This window comes from Geotrypetes seraphini, chromosome 1 (assembly GCF_902459505.1).
Source record: "Geotrypetes seraphini chromosome 1, aGeoSer1.1, whole genome shotgun sequence".
In the NCBI taxonomy this organism is placed as follows: Eukaryota; Metazoa; Chordata; class Amphibia; order Gymnophiona; family Dermophiidae; genus Geotrypetes; species Geotrypetes seraphini.
Genome location: NC_047084.1, coordinates 454,630,794 through 454,651,051, shown reverse-complemented (window position 1 = coordinate 454,651,051; position 20,258 = coordinate 454,630,794). Strand labels below are relative to the sequence as shown.

General features: G+C 43.6%; 1 protein-coding gene across 7 annotated transcripts in view; it reads left to right on the top strand.

The window, feature by feature from the left end:
* HUWE1 (HECT, UBA and WWE domain containing E3 ubiquitin protein ligase 1) overlaps nucleotides 1-20,258 on the top strand; it is a 779,197-nt gene that overhangs the window by 569,773 nt on the left and 189,166 nt on the right. For all 7 annotated transcript variants that reach the window (XM_033921870.1, XM_033921880.1, XM_033921834.1 and 4 more), the window contains one exon: nucleotides 18,929-19,031. In XM_033921870.1, the coding sequence (XP_033777761.1) occupies nucleotides 18,929-19,031 (103 nt within the window). The remainder of the gene's footprint in view (nucleotides 1-18,928; nucleotides 19,032-20,258) is intronic.

Below are 20,258 nucleotides of genomic sequence, written 5' to 3'. Positions count from 1 at the left end.
AGTGGCAACATTCCATGCTACCAATCTAGGGCAAGCATTCAAACTGACAATCAAGTCTCCATGTTCTAATCTATGTGAACAAACAAGGAACATAAGAACATAAGAATTGCCGCTGCTGGGTCAGACCAGCGGTCCATCATGCCCAGCAGTCCGCTCACGTGTCGGCCCTCTGGTCAAAGACCAATGCCCTAACTTAGACTAGCCCTACCAGCGCACATTCTTGTTCAGCAGGAACTTGTCTAACTTTGTCTTGAAAACCTGGAGGGTGTTTTTCCCTATGACAGCCTCCAGAAGAGCGTTCCAGTTTTCCACCACTCTCTGGGTGAAGAAAAACCTCCTTACGTTCGTACGGAATCTATCCCCTTTCAACTTTAGAGAGTGCCCTCTCGTTTTCCCTACCCTGGAGAGGGTGAACAACCTGTCCTTGTCTACTAAGTCTATCCCCTTCAGTACCTTGAATGTTTCGATCATGTCCCCTCTCAATCTCCTCTGTTTGAGGGAGAAGAGGCCCAGTTTCTCTAATCTTTCACTGTATGGTAGCTCCTCTAACCCCTTAACCATCTTGGTCGCTCTTCTTTGGACCCTTTGAAGTAGTACCATGTCCTTCTTCATGTACGGCGACCAGTGCTGTACGCAGTACTCCAGGTGAGGGCGCACCATGGTCTGGTACAGCGGCATGATAACCTTCTCCGATCTGTTCGTGATCCCCTTCTTTATCATTCCTAGCATTCTTTTTGCCCTTTTCACCGCCGCCGCACATTGCGCAGACGGCTTCATTGACTTGTCAATCAGAACTCCCAAGTTCCTTTCCTGGGAGGTCTCTCCAAGTATTGCTCTGGACATCCTGATTCGTGAATGAGATTTTTGTTACCGACATGCATCACTTTACACTTATCCACATTGAAGCTCATCTGCCATGTCGATGCCCATTCCTCGAGCCTGATTATGTCACATTGCAGATCTTCGCAATCCCTCTGCATCTTCACTATTCTGAATAACTTTGTATCGTCCGCAAATTTAATCACCTCGCTCGTTGTCCAGATCGTTTATAAAGATATTGAAGAGCACGGGTTCAAGCACCGAGCCCTGCGATACCCCACTGGTGATGCTTTTCCAGTTCGAGTATTGTCCATTTACCCCCACTCTCTGTTTCCTATGCTCCAGCCAGTTTTTAATCCATGTGAGTATTTCACCCTCGATTCCATGGCTCGCAATTTTCCTAAGTAGTTGTTCATACAGAACCTTGTTGAACACCTTCTGAAAGTCCAGATATACAATATCCAGATATGCAATGTCTATCTGCCTGTTTACTCCCTCGAAGAAGTGCAGTAAGTTTGTCAGACAAGATCTGCCTTTGCTGAAACTGTGCTGGCTGGTCCTCATCAGACCGTGTCTGTCAAGGTGATCAATGATGCGGTCCTTTATCAGCGCCTCTACTATCTTTCCCGGTACCGAGGTTAGACTCACCAGTCTGTAGTTTCCCGGGTCTCCCCTCAAACCTTTTTTGAAGATCGGCGTAACATTTGCCACCTTCCAGTCCTCTGGAATCTTTCCCGATTTGATCGACAGATTGGCTATTAGTTGAAGCAACACTGTACAAACAGCTTGGTATATCAATGTCTCGCTGCTGTGTTCATGTTTATGTGTGGCAGTGTCTTGCTGAGTGGTGTTTATTATTGTTGCATGTTTTTGTGTGCTGTCACAAGAATGTTGGAGCTTGAATTAGAACAACGAACAAACATTACATTTCTTGTTAAACTTGGCTGGCAAGAATGGAAGTGAAATGAGGGACATGTTTTTTTTTAAGTTCAATATTTTTTATTGAGTTTTTTGAAAAAATATAAGAAACAGTTCAAGTACAGGATATCAAAAAATAAAACAAAACATTTAGTATAACAAATATTCAGTTATATTGTGCAATGTAGAATTGAATCGTTTTAAAAGATCTAAAGTACTAGGACTGTTCATGAAAAGATAATAAAAGAAAAGATAAGAGGAAAGAGAAATTGAAGGAAGAAAGAAAAAGAATAAAATGAGGAAAAAGATGAAGGTAAAGAAAAAGAAGAAGAAGAAGAGAGGAGTGTCTATGAAATAGATTGAACATATGAGTCTAGGAATTTCCAGGGTGATTTACATTGTGTCAAACTTTTGGAAAGTCGAATTATATTTTTCTTTTCATAAGCATATGATTCAAATTTATGATACATGCTCAAAGAATTCCACCAAAAGGTATAGTTTAGTAATGAAGAGGACTTCCAATTTTTCAAGATGTGCATAAGGGCAGTCACAAACATTGCATCAATGTTAATTGAAATGAGGGACATGTTAATCCAAGTTTATGGGAATAATGCCATGAAGAAAACGACAGTGAACAAATAGATTAAATGTTTTTTCTGAGGGGAGAGAAAGTGTCACTGATGAAGAGAGGTCAGGGTGGCCGGTAACAAGCTGAACTGATGAAAACATTGCAAATATTTGTCAAATTTTGCATCAAAATTGTCGGCTCACTGTGAAAAGCATAGCAGACCAAGTAAACATTGATAGACAACCAGGAAAATCTTAACATAAGAAAGGTGTGTGCAAAAATGGTCCCAAAGGAACTCATTGATTAGCAAAAGCGAAATAGAGTCGAAGTTTGCCATGACCAAAATAATTTTGCCAGTCCAAATCAACAGTCAAAACAATGTTGCCAACCTTTTTTGATATCAGAGGGAATATCATTATGAATTTATACCAACTGGACAAACAGTTGACCAAGTTTACTATCTGGAAATGCTGAAAAGGCGGTGTGAAAGTTATGGGAAAACGACCTGAACTTTTTGTCAACAGCTCATGGCTCTTGCATCACAACAATGCACCAGCTCACACGGCACTGTCTGTGAGGGAATTTTTAGCCAGTAAACAAATAACTATTTGAACACACTCCCTACTCACCTGATCAGGCCTCCAATGACTTTTTTCTTTACCCAAAGATAAAGAAAATATTGAAAGGAATACAGTTTAATTACATTCAGGACATTAAGGGTAATACAATGACAGCTCTGATGGGCATTCCAGAAAAAGAGTTCCAAAATTGCTTTGAAGGGTGGACTAGGTACTGGCGTTGGTGCATAGCTTCCCAAGGGGAGTATTTCGAAGATGGCCATAGTGATATTCAGCAATGAGGTATGTAGCACTTTTTCTAGGATGAGTTGAAAAACTTAATTATCAGACTTCTTAGATCGCACCAAGTCTCACGGAGCATCTATTCAACTCTGTGTCCTTTGACACCAACAGACTTGGAACTCCCGTCACCAAGAGAACCATCTCTATTTGGCTAGCAGACTGCATCTCCTTTGTATATGCTCGAGCTGAACTGATGCTTGAAGGCTAAGTCACTGTTCATAAAGTGCAAGCCATAGTGACTTTGGTAGCCCATCTTTGCTCTATACCAATTGGCATTTGTAAAGCAGCCATATGGTCCTCAATTCTTACCTTTCCTTCCCATTACTGTTTAGAGAATCATTCTAGAAGGGATAGTCAGTTTCAACAAGCAGTTCTACAAAATTTTTTCTCTCCCTAGATGCCAGCCTTCCCGCTAACCCTTTGGGTTTCACTAGGCTCATGTTTAACCATAACCCTCTTCCTAGAAGCATGATCCTGGCAGCTTGGGAGTCCCATAACATAAGAATATTATGTCTGCTTATCGGAGAAAATTACTCACCTATAGCACAACCTGCCCACCTTCCCTAGTTAGCTGCTTAGCTATCTTGCTCTCACGTCTGATCGTAGAGTCAGTGAGCTACAAGCTTTAGTAGCGGACCCACCTTTCACAGTATTCCATCATGACAAAGTGGTCCTCCATACTCATCCTAAATTCTTACCTAAAGTGGTTTCAGAGTTTTATATCAATCAATCCATTGTTCTTCCAGTGTTTTTTCCATTCTCATTCTGGAGAAACAGCTCTTCATACTCTGGTCTGTAAGCGTGCTTTGGCTTTCTACTTGCAAAGGACTAAGCCACAGCGATCTTCTCCTCAACTTTTTGTCTCCTTTGATCCAAACAAGTTGGGACACCCAGTTTCCAAGTGCACCATCTCCAACTGGTTGGCTGCTTGCATCTCTTTCTGCTATGCTCAGGCTGGGCTGCATCTAGAGGGTCGAGTCACAGCCCTTAAAGTTAGAGCCATGGCGAAATCTGTAGCTTTCCTTAGATCTACTCCTATTGAGGAAATCTGTAAAGCTGCCACTTGGTCCTCGGTTCATACCTTCATCTCATTATTATCTGGATTCTTTTTCAAGATGGGATGGCCACTTTGGCCAGGCAATTTTATAAAATTTATTCTCCTGAATTGCCAACACTCCCACCATCCCATTCTGGTTAGCTTGGAGGTCACCCATATGTTGAGAATAGGCTGCCTGCTTGTCCTGGGATAAAGCGCAGTTACTTACCATAACAGGTGTTATCCAGGGACAGCAGGCAGATATTCTCACAACCCACCCACCTTCCCTGGTTGGCTTCTAAGCTAGCTATCTGAATTGAGGAGATGCGCGCCCTACCTCTGGCGGGAAGGCATTCGCGCTTGCATGGTGAAGCAGTCACAAACTTTCTAAAGTTCTTCAAGCAATTCTGCTTGCGAGGTTGTCCACATCGGGCTCCGTGGATGATATCACCCATATGTTGAGAATATCTACCTACTGTTCCTGTTACGGTAAGTAACTGTGCTATTATTCTCTGGGAGAGTCTTTAGAATCTTATTTCAGTACATTTTGAATTAAAACTCCTCAGTCTTTAATCTAACCTGAACCTCTATCCTCAGCATAGCATTCTTCATCAATGTCCAAAATCCCTGTTAGACTGGAGTCCCCTTCTCTCCCCTTCAAAGAAAGCAATCTGACCCTTTGCTATCTCTAACATTAAAGTCAAAATTCCTGCTAGTCTAGTGGCTTTCCCTGATCCCAATCTGACCTAAACCACTACCCTCTCCCCCAGCAACAACAGCAAAAAAAGCACCGATAGTCTAGCAGCCTCCCACCCATCCTCCTTCCCTCAATATGAAAGAAACTTCTCTAGCACCATTCCCCTTCCTCTCCTCCCCCCCACTCTCATGCTATAAAGAAGTAGGAGAGATGCTGCTGACTCTTTCCTGCCTCTGTGCTCTTATATTGGAAAATGGTTGACCTTGCACATTGCATCTTGGTTTGCCCCAAGCAGGGCCAATCTGCCAAATTCATACTGAAGATGTTAAAGTTAATAACTTATCTATCCTAGGGGTGTGCATGGCTCAGTAGTATGGAAAATTGCTACTCCTTGGGTTTTGACCAGGTACCAGTAACTTGGATTGGCCACTGTGAGAACGGGTTACTGGGCTTGATGAACCATTGGTCTGACCCAGTAAGGCTATTCTTATGTTCTTATGATTGGTGCAGGCTCGAATCCGATCTGGGGGGAGACCGTGCTTGAATCCCGGGACTGGTTCTGACTTGGGCTCCCGCAGCTCCTTCCTTCCCTCTTTCAGCCTCTACAGCTAATGGCCAAGTCGGTAGCAGCCCCTGCCTTGCTCCTTCCCCTCCCTCCACCCAGGAGAAGCTCGGCACTCCGTCAGATATTCCAGTAAGGCAAGCTCTTTTGTATATTTTTACTAAATAGACCTCAGTAGCCTTTGTAAGGTCCAATATCATGTATATTTTAAATAGATTTCAATTAGCAAAATTATGTAGAAGGGAAGGAGACAGGGTGTAGAACCTGGCAAAGAGTGTGGGGTTAGGTGCAGAGCCTGGTAGGGAGTGAGGGGCTGGGTGCAGAGCCTGGTATATATTAGTATACAATTTAGTTTAGAATGTTTTCTCCTTGTTTTCCTACTCTAAATCTAGGGTGCGTCTTATGGTCAGGTGCGTCTTATGGAGCAAAAAATACAGTATCTTGCTATTTTCTACCAAACGATATCTGAGTGTGGTGCAGGGGTTATAATTACAGTCTCAACACTCTGTTGTGGGTTTAAGCCCATGTTGTCCCCTGTGATCATGAGCTGGCCACCTGGTCCCCCATTGCTCCAGGTACATTATATAGATTGTGAGCCCACTGGGACAGATACGGAAAAATGCTTGAGTACCTGAATAAATACATGTAAACCGTTCTGAGCTCCCCTGGGAGAACGGTATAGAAAATTGAATGAATAAATAAATATTGATTGTTGTGGTGGAAGCCCTCAGAAGGAAGGGATCCTGCTTCACCTGTATCTTGACACTTGGTTAGTTTGGGCAAAGTCCTTTCAGGAAAGCAGCAGGGCTCAAGAATATGCTGAAGTCTCATAGGTTTTTGATTATTTGAGAGTCAGGGTTGCGTCTTCCTACCGGTGACCAGGACTCAGAAGCCACAGAATCTAACCTAGGTTGATGCATTGAGATTCCCACAACCAGAAGATTATATATAGGTGTTTGAATCTTTGGTAGCAACATTGGAATTAGTGCAATAGGCTTGATCTCTCATGGGGCCCCTTCAGGAGATGCTGTTTCACTATTCTCGCAATGCAAATAGGGAAGTCATGAGACAAAAGATGTATTCAGCGATGGGTATTCAGGGATGGGTAATCCAAGATATTCTTTATTAATAAACAACACAGTATGGACTGATGGACTCGACACTGAGGGAGGGTGTGGCTTAGTGGTTGAACTTAAAGCCTCAGCATCTTGGGGCTGCGGGTTCAAACCTACATTGCTCCTTGTGACTCTGGGCAATTCACTTAATCCCCCTCATTGCCCCAGATACATTAGATAGATTGTGATCCCACCAGGACAGACAGGGAAAAATACTTGAGTACCTGAATAAACTCATGTAAACCGTTCTGAGCTCTCCTGGGAGAACGGTATAGAAAATTTAGTAAATAAATAAATATTTTGGCAAACGTGCCTTATGTCAAGAGTCTCTATCAGATGTGTCATAGAACATATAACACTTTTTACCCAGAGGGGTATTTTGTTGAAGATTAACGCTTTAGAAATTCCCTTGTGGCTATGGAGTTCCTCCTAGTCACTAGTCACCCAAGTGCCAGGATTTGGACAGAAGATTGCAGTCTCGGGTCATGGTGCACAACAGTCTGCACTGGTGGCTACAGATGCCCAGCATGGAGCCTCCAGAGTTGAAAATCCTGACTACATATGTAAGCCTTAGTGGCTGAGGAGACCATTGTCTGGTGCAGGTAGTACATGGCCTGTGAAAGAAGCAGCTCAGTAGTCCAACAGTCTGGAAACAAGAGCAGTGCATATCTTGTTTTCCTTTCAAACCCTTCTGGAGGATAGTGTGGGATGCATGCTGTCCATCAATGCAACAGTGTTGGCTTAAGTAAATCATCAAGGCGGTATGAAGTCTGTGTCATTGAATGCAACTCTGCTTGTGGCATTGGCAGATTTTACTAGGTGGATCTGTCTGTAGCTAGAGTGGAGAATTTGTTGGCTGAATTATATGAGCTAGATGTGCTAGAGTGGAGCCTGGGTCATGCAGCCTTCAGTCTCATAGTGTAAATTTAAGATCAGCCAGTGATGGATTTAATGGCCTCCATGGAGAATGCAAAGCTATCTAGGTCCTTCGGTTAGTGGAAGCAGTTGAGGGCAGAAGGCAATGATGCCCACATTCAACGGTGGCTGCTAGATGGTTTCTTCCCTGGTGATTGATAGATTGAATCCTTCATAAGATCGAGTATCATAGAGGCCTGATGTGTTGGTAGCCCCTTACTGGCCCAGAAGACCATAGTATGAAGATCTAATATAGCTTGGGCAGCCTGCTGGAACAAGGGCCACTGCATTACTTGACTCGTCTGTTTTGTCCAATGTCTTAAGAGAGTGCCATTGTGCAAGAGAAGTTTTTCTGGCAAGAGTAATTTCCACCATGCTTAAATTACAAAGAAGTTCTGCTTCCTTAGCATATGTCTGCATGTGGTATATCTTCAAGGAGTGGCGTGAGGAAATCCAATGGGTTCTATTGAGCCTCCTCTGTGATGGATATTTTTGGGAGTTTTTGCAGGATGGGTTGGACAAAGGAGCTGGCTTTTATCTCTCAAGGGAGCAGATTTTATCTCAGGACAAGCAGGCAGCATATTCTCACATGTGGGTGATGTCACTGACAGAGCCCTGATATGGACACTTTATAAAACTGCATTGCCACTTTTAGACTTGAGAAAGTTCACAATAGCTTGCAACGCGCATGTGTGAGTGCCTTCCCGCCTGACGTAGGCGCACAGTCCCTCCATTTCTTAGTTTTTGCGGAGCTAAGAAGTCGCGTTTTCAACGGCTATTGAATTCTTTTTGCTTGCCTTCCCGCTCTCGCAGTTTTCTGACTGTCAGTCTTTTCTTTCTTCCCTTATTTTTTTTTCCTTAACCCCCCCCCCAAAAAAATAAATAAATAAATAAAAACACCTTTTTTTTTTCTTTATCCATTGTGGGATTTGGGCCGGCGGGGCCTCATTTCTTACCTCAGGCATGGAGTTTAATTTGGTTGAGGTGGTGTTCCCATCCATGTCCTGCCCGCTAACGGGTTTCAAAAGGTGTACTTGCTGTGCTTGTACTATCTCTTTAACGGACCCTCACAGTTGGTGCCTCCCGTGGGTCCCGAGCACCGTATTGAAGCCTGCATCTGCTGTTCTATACAGCAGAAGCGGACTATTCGGAATCGGGTTTTGCAGCAGCAGCAACTTTTTGGTGTCGGTATAAACCAAGAGCCTGCATCGACACCCACGGTGTCCAAGCCACTGACACCAAAGAAATCATCATCGAAGGAGGCACCGACGCTCACTCCGGGGTCATATTACACCATACCATTGGGTTAGCCGGCTAAGAAGCCTTCCCCTTCCCAATCTGGGATGCAGGTCATCAACGCATCGAACCAAGTCATGCCGACCTCGCAAAAGTTCCATAAGCTCCCAATTCCTTTATCGAGCAGTGCTGCACATGTGGGTTGGCATCCAAGCCGCCTGTACCAGTGCTTTCTGTGAAGCAGAAAATCAATACGCTGCTTTGGGAGGAGCTTGAGGAGCATTTTCAAATGCTACTTCCGACACTGACTATTCCGGTGCCAGTCCAGCCTGAGCATGCATCCAGGACCATGGGCACCGTTGACGCTGTCTTGATGCCTCGCAAGGAAGCATTGGTGCATCACACAGCAGCATCGATGCATTGTAAAGACAAAGAAGCGTCGCGGGTGTCAAGCCTGCCAATTCGACAGTGACGCATCGACATCGATCCAAGTCCGATACTTGTCCTCCAGGCAGTCGGACACTAGCCCTGTGAAGTCAGGGAAGGTCTCTCACAAACGTAAGCATGTAGAGACATTGGCATCGGAATGACACCATTCCAAGCACAGTTCCTCTTCCATAAGCTTGATGTCGGATTTACAAGAAGACACTGATCAGGAACCCTTTCTCTGACTCTGACGCAGAGGACTCCCAAGCTTCATGCTCTACCAGAGCTTCTTCTCCATTGGATAAATGCAAGAGCAGTATATCAAATCTTAAATAAACATAAACACTGCTCAAATGAGAGCATTCCTTCCCCAGAATTGCCAGGATGCTCTAATTCGTCTTTGTCATCAAGTGGACCAGCTTCATTGTATTTCAGCCAGACGAATGATGGTCCTTCTTGTCCACATGGCCTCCACAGTACACATCACACCTCTGGCAAGACTCCATCTCAAAACACCTCAGTGGACCCTCGCTTCTCAGTGGTCCCAGGCAACAGATCCTCTCTCACAACTCATTTCCTTGACATCTCCTCGACAGTCACTACAATGGTGGATGATCTCATCCAGTCTTTCCAGAGGCCTACTTCTTCACATGCCTTCTCACCACAAAGTATTGACCATGGACACATCCACTTATGCCTGAGGAGTGCATCTCCAGGGCCTTCAGACTCAGGGTCATTGTTCTGCCAGGTAGAGACAGCTTCATATCAATCTGCTGGAGCTCAGGGCGATTTATTATGCTCTCAAAGCGTTCCAACATCTCCCAAGCTTCATGATCAAGTCCTCCTGCTCCGCATGGATAATCAAGTTATGATGTATTATATCAACAAGCATGGCGGCACAGGGTCTCTTTCCCTGTGTATGGAAGCTCAGAAGATTTAGCTCTGGGCCACTGCTCGAAATATTTTCTTCCGAGCAGTTTACATTCAGGGAAAACAAAATTGCCTAGCAGACAAGCTCAGCAGAATTCTTCAGGCTCACAAATGGACGCTCATCTTTGCAGCTCTCCATCCCATCTTTGCTCAGTGGGTCACTCCTCAAGTAGACTTGTTTGCATCTCCCCACAACAACAAATTACCCCAGTTCTGCTCCTGACTACTCTCACCATCTGGAGGCAGATGTGTTTCTCCTGGATTGGACACACAAGTTTCTCTATGCGTTCCCACCTACTCCTTTCATTCTGACATGTATATCCTGGACATCTGGATGATTCTACTGGACTCTACAGACCTAGATTTTCACTTGTGTATGCTGGAAACTACAGACATATTTTCCCATAGCCAGGCCCAGCCTGTGTACCTTGCTACAGCTGCAGTCTTTGCAATGCCAGCAATGATGTTCTTGTTTTCATTCCCTGCTGGGAGTCTATCTCTTCAAGGCCCTGCTGGACTCTTATCACTGCTGTATGACTTCATATGCCAGACACCCTAAAAAGCCATAAACCATTTATAATGAGCAAGGAGCTCTGCTCATGTGGGTGTAACAAGATGAAAGATCTTGGTACCAAACCATGGACTCTCTGTCTCTGAACCAAGCTATGGGAACCAGACAGCTGGATTGTGGAAAGGCCATCTCGTTGCCAACTTTTCATCTTACAAGGACACCAACTCGAATATGCATAGAATTGTAAAACCTCTAATTAGTAGATGCAGGTCTCCGTGCTGAAAGATGAGAGTTCAGCAACAGTTCTCTGTTTCTGTAAGGCCCCCCTTTTACTGGGGGGGGTGTGGAGGTGAGAGAGAGGCGTGGACGATAGGGAAGAGTTAGCTGTACATTATTTTTATGTACCAATAGGGAAGTACATAACTAGAATTCGGGGGATGGCCTTTTTTAGAACAAAGGAAGAATTTCTCTGTATAAAAAACACGTGCAGTCTAAGAAAAGGCAGAGAAAGATTCACTTACTTATACTATGGGGAACTGCTAGCCCCCTGTTACGCATATGAGTGAAAATTCTTCTCTCCATTGTATATTCTGAACTGACAATACATTATGCTTTGCTATGCCTTGGCTGCTGTAATATTGTAACTTTTTATTCTAACAATAAACGAATATTGTCTGTTTTGGAAGATACAATGCCGTCTTGTAGTTATTCCAAAGAGGTAACCAAAGCAGCATTTTTATCTCAATTCTAAAGACTCTTTTCAAGGTCAAGCAGTAGTCAGCCACCATGATCCTCATAGCTCTCCGGCAGCTGTGGTTTTCCACTTCAGCTCAGTGCCAGGGTACCACTTCCTCTGCCAATCTTTCCATCTCTTCTTACACAGAGTCAAGGTTCATTGTTATATCCCAACCTTCAGTCCTTACACCTGACAGCTTGGTTTCTCTCGGGCTAAATGCTGCTTATCTACATCTTTCTCAGCCAGTACGTCTTATTTTGGAAGCTTTCCAGGAAACCAGCCACTCTGCAGTGTTATCAGCAGAAGTGGATTTTTTTTCTCCTCCTGGTGTCTTCTCATCACTATGATCCACAATCCATTTCAGTTTCACTGGTGTTGGATTATCTTCTCCATTTGTCTGATTCTGGGCTCAAGTCTACATCTATCAGAGTCCATCTCAGCGCTATTACTGCTTTTCATCATCCAATGGAGGGTAAACCTCTCACTGCTCATCCTCTGTTCTCCAGATTCATGAAAGGACTTTTCAATGTGAAACCACCTCTCAAACCTCCTCCAGTTGTCTGGGACCTTAATGTTGTTTTTTCCAGGTTAATGAGGCCTCCATTTGAGCCAATGTCAACAGCTCATCTCAAGTATCTGACCTGGAAAGTTGTTTTTCCTTATTTCACTCACTTCTGCAAGGAGAGTCAGTGAATTTCAAGCATTAGAGCCAGATCCATCATTCACTGTGTTCCACCATGACAAAGTGGTCCTGTACACACATCTAAAGTTTCTGCCAAAAGTTGTCACTGATTTTCATTTCAATCAATCAATTGTGCTTCCAGTATTCTTTCCTAAGCCTCACTCTCACTCAGGAGAGGCGGCTCTACATACCCTGGATTGCAAACAAGCTTTGGCCTACTATCTCAACAGGACAAAGCCACATTGATCATCTCCTCAACTTTTCGTCTCCTATGATCCCAACAAGTTGGGGCATCCTATTTCCAAGAGAACGATTTCCAACTGGCTGGCTTCCTGTATATCATTCTGTTATGCTCAGGCTGGACTGCACCTGGAGAGTTGTGTCACAGCCCATAAAGTTAGGGCTATGGCAGCTTCCATAGCTTTCCTTAGATCCATTCCTACTGAGGAAATTTGTAAAACTGCCACCTGGTCCTCAGTTCATACGTTCAGTTTGCATTACTGGCTTGTGTCTTTCTCCAGACTGGATGGGCACTTCGGCCAGTCTGTATTACAAAATTTATTTTCCTAAAAGGCCAACACTCCCACCATCCCATTCTGGTTAGCTTGGAGGTCATCCACATGTGAGAATATGCTACCTCCTTGTCCTGGGATAAAGCACAGTTACTTACCATAACAGGTGTTATCCAGGGACAGCAGGCAGATATTCTCACAACCCATCCCCCTCCCCAGGTTGGCTTCTTAGCTGGCTATCTCAACTGAGGGACCACACATCTACGTCAGGCGGGAAGGCACTCGCGAATGCGAGGTGCTGGCTATCGCAAACTTTCTCGTGTCTTAAAGTGGTGATGCACTTTTAAAGTGTCCGTACCAGGGCTCCATTGGTGACATCACCCACATGTGTGACTAGCTGCCTGCTGTCCCTGGATAACACCTGTTATGTATGGTATGTAGCTGTGCTATAGTGCTGGTGTGGTTCATAGATGAGATTCAGGGCTGGGTGTTGTCTTTACACTCGGACATTCAGACATTCCTTAGAGTAAGGCTCGTTCAGTCCCCTATTCACCCATTGGAACCCACATGGGATTTGAATCTCGTTCTCATGGCATTGGTCTCCTTTTGAGTCCTTTGGATATATAACCTTAGCTATCTCACCCTGAAGACAGTTTTCCTAGTGGCCATTTACTCTGCCAGGAGAATTTTGGAGTTGGAGATCTTGTACAGAGCCTTTCCTGATATTTTCCAGGGATGAGGTGTTTCTGTGTCCTATACCTTCCTTTCTTCCTAAGGTGGTTTCAGTGTGTCATGTTGTTGGATTGGCTGGTTTAGTGGGATGCCAAAGAAAATGAGAAGCAGTGGCAGTTGTTCCATCTCTGTCAAGAGAGCATTGTGAGAGTATGTTCAGAAGATGGAAGAGTTTTGACAATCTGTCTTTGTTGGTCCTAGGTGTGGTGAATTCTATTCTATTTGTCAGATTTGTATTCCACTTCTAGCCTCTGTTTTGAGGACCCGAAGTGGTTCACAAATTTTTTACATCAAAATTTTGAAAGATAAATATTAATTCAAAGATCTAGAGAAATATAAAGCCTTCAGGTATCGATCGATTTTAAATAAAAAATAAAATTGCAAGTCCACAGGTACATCATTCCAAATCAAGACTGCCATAAAAGGGAATGAATGTACAAATATATTTTTGAAGCGAACAGATTTTGCAGAGGGAAACATCAAAGTCCAAAATTGGATTTGCCTTTGATACTATTGATCACCACCTGCTCCTTGATACACTGTCCTCACTGGGATTCCAGGGGTCTGCTTTCTTGATTTTCTTACTCTTTCTCCCATTGCACCTTCAGTGTGTAAGCAACGGTGTTTCTTTCTCCACAGCCATACTGCTATCAATTGGTGTACTTCAAGGCTCTGTCCTGGGATCACCCCTCTTCTCAATCTACACTTGTTCACTTGGAGCACTGATCTCCACCCATAGTTTCCAATATCACCTATATGCCAATGACTCCCCGATCTACCTCTCCGCACCAGACATCACTACTGCAGCCCAGACCTGAGTCTCAGCCTGTCTGTCTGACATTGCTGCCTGGATGTCTCACTACCATCTAAAACTGAATATGGCTAAAACAGAGCTGCTCATCTTCCCACCTAAACCCACCTCCTCACTTCCTCCGTTCTGTCTCTGTGGACAATATTCTTATCGTCGCCATCTTGTCTGCTTGCAGTCTTGGGGGTTATCTTTGTCTCCTCTCTCTCCTTTTCTGCCCAGATACAACAGATGGGTGAAACCTGCTTCTTCTTCCTCTATAATACCAAAATCCGACCTTTCCTCTCTGAGCACACTACCAAAGCCCTTATCCACACCCTCATCACCTCATGGTTAAATTACTTCAACTCGCTTTTATCAGGTCTTCCGTTCTGCCATCTCTCCCCTTCAATCCGTCCAGAATTCTGCTGCACAACTCGTATTCCGTGAGAGCTACTATGCTCACAATACCCCTCTCCTAAAGTCACTTCATTGGCTTCCTGTCCGTTTCTGAATACAATTCAAACTCCTCTTACTGTCCTACAAATGCATTCACTCAGATGTCCCTCATTATCTCTTCATTTCACTTCTCCTATTCCCCCCCTCCCCCCCAGCGATCTCCGCTCAACTGGTATGTCCCTCCTATCTGTCCCCTTCTCTTCCTCTGCCAACTCCAAACTCTGTCCTTCGTCTTGCTGCACCGAATACCTGGAACACACTGCCTGAATCCCTACAGCAAGCTCCATCTCTGGCAGTATTCAAATCCAAGTGAAACGCTCACCTCTTTGAGACTGCTTTCAACGCCTAACTCTTCTCCTTGGGTTCTGCATTCCCAACCCCTCTGTCATGTCTGTCTGTCTAAGTTAGATTGTAAGCTCTTCCAAGCAGCGACCATCTATTTAATGTCAAAATGTACAGCGCTGCTTACACATTTCAGCACTATAGAAGTGTTAAATAGTAATAGTAGTAGCAGCCTACTGGCAAAAATACCTGATGGAAAATTTAACCATAGTGTAACATCCTCTGGTAAACTGCCTTGAAAAGCTTTGAATAACAAACAAGATACCTTAAACTGAATTCTCTTTCAAACTGGGTGCCAGTGAAGTTATCCCAGCAAAGAAGAGAAATACTCAGATTTACTCTATATCATTGTAGTGACTGTAGTCTGTGTCCACTGAAGTCTGCCAGGATGGATCCAGGCTACTGACGTCGACATTTAAAAAAGATATGAAGCAGATTTGAAACTAGAAACTAGTGGAAGGCCAACAGTTGTTCAAAAAATCATGGTTCAGAACAAGACATCTTTTTCACAGCTGAAGGTGGTTTTTGTTGGAATGATGTAATAGTTGAGCAATTCTTCATATATTAATCTTTTGCTTAGAAGATATATATTTTACACCAATTACCTGTTGCTTAGTATAAGGGATGGGAAGGAGGTTTGGATATAAATGATTAAAACAAATGTTATGCAGATGCGGACTTGAAATAACCAGATTATAAAAGGTCCTATGATTTGGATCCTCATGGCTGTATGATATATCCACCTCCTAGTTGAGTTTTTGTCTGGGTGACAATGTGGTTTCTTTTGAATAGTGGTGGTAAGAGAGTTTTTTAATTAATAAAGTTTGAGGGTATGCTTGAGAGAGGGCATTTGGTTGCAATGGAGCAGTATAAGTTAAAAATAAGCAATATAGAGATCATCCATGGACTCCTGTTCTCTATAGTAAATTGTGGTTTGGAGTGGATGATGTGAGAACCGGATGTGTAAAGATTTGGGTATCATGGTTACTGACAGGTTTAGACCAGCCGGTTGTTTCCAATAGCTAAAACTCCTGGTTTATTTGTTTTTGGTTTTTTTGCATAGCCAAGCAATGTTAGTGCAACATGGGATTTTTGCTAATTTGCATTATCTGATCCAAAAATGGGCGATCAAAGGAAAAAGCACGCGATTTTATGCATCGGGTCGGTAAAAGTGATCGTCGTTAAAGCTGTGAAAACAGGGTTAACGATGATGTCTGACTCTAGTGCATCTAGCCCTTAATGAAAATGATTATTGTGCTCAAAATGTCATAAAAAACAACCAAATTAAAAATCTTAAATACAGAATCTGTGTCAAAATTATTACAGTAGTTTCATCATACACTGATTGCTCGCAGGTTTTGTAATAAAAACCAGACCCTACGTGGGGCCTGATGACTGATGATTACTTTTAGTCTGAGATTGAGCAAATAGGCTGAGAGAACATATATATTATCTGTTAGTAAAGCACACAATTGCAAGGCACAGATAACTTTGGATGATAAATCCCAGCTCATAGCAAGACAACATTCCCATTTTGGTGAAACTGTACTCCACACCAGTGACCTGCCGGGGGGGGGGGGAGGCACGCAGAACACCCGGGGTGCACAGCTGGCCGGGTCCAGAACCTTCTGGGACCCTGCATTTTAGCACAGCTGCTGGTCCACCCCCGTGCCCAAGAAAAAGGCTAAGAAGCCGGCGGGAGCAGCGAAAGCACCCTTTAAGGAATGCCCGCCCGATCTGGCTCTATCCCATCCACTTCATGACGCCACCGGACAAAGTTCTCAGCCATTGGTCAACCTTGCTTGGGCGCTGCAACCCCAGGCGCCAGAATGCTGATCGCTTTTGTTCTTGATCAACGTTCTGGGGTCGCAGTACCCAGGCAAGGTCAACCAATGGCTGAGAACGCTGACCGGTGGTGTCATGAAGGGGGCGGGATAGAGCCATATCGGGAGGGCATTCCTTAAAGGGCACTTTTGCCACTCCCGCCAGCTTCTTAGCCTTTTTCTAGCACTGGATTTTCTATTGTGTTTTATAATTGAAGAGAAGAACCGTGGCGTACCAAGGACGGGGGGGGAGGGTGTAAAAAAAAATGATGGGCCGGAGCGGGGTGTCAAAAAATGATGGGCCCCAGGTATCACATACCCTAAGTACGCCACTGCTCCACACATTGGATTGTAAATGTGCTTTAGCTTACTACATAGATCGAACAAAACCTCAGAGCTTCTACTCCTCTGTTTCTCTCATCTGATCCTAGCAGACTGAAAACTCCAGTTACCAAGAAAACAATTTCTACATGGTTGGTGGACTGTATCTCCTATGCTCAGGCTGAACTACCTTGGAAGGTCTTGTTAGAGCAATGACAGCCTCAGTTGCTTTTCTCCATTCCATTCCTATTGAGGACATACTTTCACATCCCATTATTGTCTGGAGACTCATTTCAAACAGGATAGTCTGTTCAGCCAAGAAGTTGTCCAAAATTTATTCTCTGTTTATGTTCCAGCTTCCCTCCATCCCTTTTAAGTAGCTAGGAGTCCCATCTGTGAGAATATGTTGCCTATTTGTCCTGGGATAATGCACAGTTACTTACCTGTAACAGATGTTATCCAGGGATAGCAGGCAGATATTCTTGCAACTCTCCCACATTCTCTAGTTGGCTTCTTTGTTTAACAAAAAACGCTTCCCTCTATAAATGATAAAGTAACCTTTTATTGATAACAGCTTTACATATAATAGGAATAGCTCAGAGACATGAAGGGGCACAATAGAGGGTATGAACCCCCAGCCACCTAACCACCCAATCATTGCGTAATCTTTCATACTTTTAAGCTTATTTTTAAAATATTCAAAAATTATTAATGGTGAAACTCAATTTCCCAAAAAGGCGTTTAGTAGGTGAAAAGCACTTAGCTAAAGCTTGGTTTCTTGGTTCAAATGTGTCCACGTTTCGTTATATTGCTTCAGGAAACCAAACAACTGTGAACTCAATCATACTTGTGGAAAGACAGCAATAAACAGAGTTTATCTCTCAAAACCAGGCTTTTCTCTTAAAAAATGCTCTCAGTTGCTCTCAAAAACTGTTATAAAATTTCATGTTTAACCTTTGTTTCTTGATTTTAAGGGGGAATTAGTTTTACCATTACCTTGTTACAGAAATACTGGCTAGCTGTGGGTTGCACAGGACCCTTTATAGCAATGTTTTTCATTGAATAGCCTGGGGTTCAGTGGCAGCCCCCATTGTATTTTTGCTTTTTTCCTCTATACCCAGCACTTGCAGGTAAAGCATTTCTCAATAGACAAGAATGCATCTGGAAATGCTTACAACTTTGAGGTATCCCCAATGTGGTTTGAAGGTAGAGATGGATGTCATTGATACACACTGGTCAGCAGTGTCATGGCCCTTGCTTGGGAATATATTTGAAGACTACTGTTTTATAGGGTGATAGCATAAACTAGTGAGTTTCTATCTGCTCTCAGGAGTACATATTATGTGTTTGGTCCTGAGGGACTCAAGGAAATAGCATTTGAAGATAGGGGCTAATTTCATCTGTTTTTATTTCTTGGTTGCATTTGTCAAAATAAAATGGCCTATTGCAACAAAAGGGTTTATACCCCTTTTTCTTAGGCATCCTGTAGCTAGGGATTCTCCCTTCTTGGAGAAAGCATAGTTGCTTAGCTGATTCTGTCCAAGCAAAGCAGAACAGCAGTCCTCACAAAATTCACCCACCTCCCCTGAGTTAACTTCTATAGTTTTACAGACTAAGTTGGCCCCAAGTTATTGTACTGATGTAGGAATTTCCACAAGTGTGGTAGAATACACTAAAAAGTGTTTCAACTTTGTGAACAATGCTCATATCTTTTGCTTTGTTAGATGGCATCACCCATCAGTGAGGACTGGTATCCTATTGTCCTTGGAAAACACCTGTTTGCTTTAGAGTATGTCTGTGAATCTATCCCCTTAAGCAGTTCCTGAATGAACAGTAGAAAATAATAACACTTATCAATTTGTGAGTGAGCATCCTGAATTGAAGTCACATGTTGAGACATCCTTCTGTGCCCGTCTTCTCAGTGTTTTCTCTTCACTGCAGCTTTCACTAGCCGCCTGAGTGGGAATCGTGGTGTGCAGTATACCCGTTTAGCCGTGCAGCGAGGAGGAACCTTTCAGATGGGTGGCAGCAGCAGCCATACCAGGTAGGGTACAGCAGATGCTGGACTTTTTTTCACCTCACTTTTTAACACCCTCACTAGAGTTTTTTACACTCTACCTGAAAAAGTGAGTTAAGAAATGTAAACCATGATTTTCAGAGGAAAATTGGGTTAGTATATGAGAAGACCAAACAAGTAATGCCTTTTACAGCACTGTGTACATCTGGTTGTGCTCTAGAAATAATAGTAGTAGTCGACAGTCCCATACTAGGGAATACACTTAATCTTCCAAAAAGTGCACTTCATCATGCTCTCGATGCTCTTTGAGGCATTCTCATCAACTATCACCTCAGCGTTCTTCTCCATGTTCGCCTTGACACTCTCCTTGAGGTTTACCTAAGCGTCCATACCGGCACTCAACCTATGAGACCTGATATCGAGACCTATGATTCAGACTTATCCCAATGATCAGATTCTGATTATTCAGACTTGTCTAAAAGAATTTTATGGCATACCATCAGATCCTTCTCCTCCACCACCTCACAGAAGATCCCTACCAGAAAATCTATCTTTTACAAAATACATCAAACAGATGGGCCAGACTCTTCCCATAAATATGAAATCAAAGACAGAGCCTAGAGTAGAATTAATGGACACTTTAGATTATAAAGAGTGCATAAAAGTACCTTTTCATAATTTACTTAGAGGCATTATTCGTGAACTGGAAAGCACCACTCTCTGTTCCAGTAGCTCAATGCAAGCTTGATACCCTTTATAGAATCTAATCTTGTCCAGGGCTTGACAGACCCTAATTGCAACATCAGTCCTTGGTGTAGTCTGCTCTATAGAAGGCACACAGTTCAAGAGGTAGAATAGTCAAGTTTGGTTGCAGACAGTGGCGTAAGGGTGAGCGGCGCCCGGCCCCCTGCCATTTCCCCATATCTTTTTAACTTCTCTGGCTCGCCCTTTGACGTCACTTCCTAGGCGCAGGTCCCGGATGTGATGTCAGAGAGCGCCAATGCCACCGTGGGCAGCAACCTGACACAGAACGAGGGCGCTCTGTCCCAATCTATGTTCATTACCTCTCACAGCATGGTATCTCGCACCCAGCGATTCAATGCTTTTCCACTATCTACACAAGTCTCAGCCATCATAGAAGCTTCTAGAAAAACTTCCACATAGCGCTGCTACCATTTTAAGTGGACTCGTTACACAGTATAGTGTACTCTTAACTCTCTAGATCAAACCACTTGTCCTCGCTTATCGATTCTG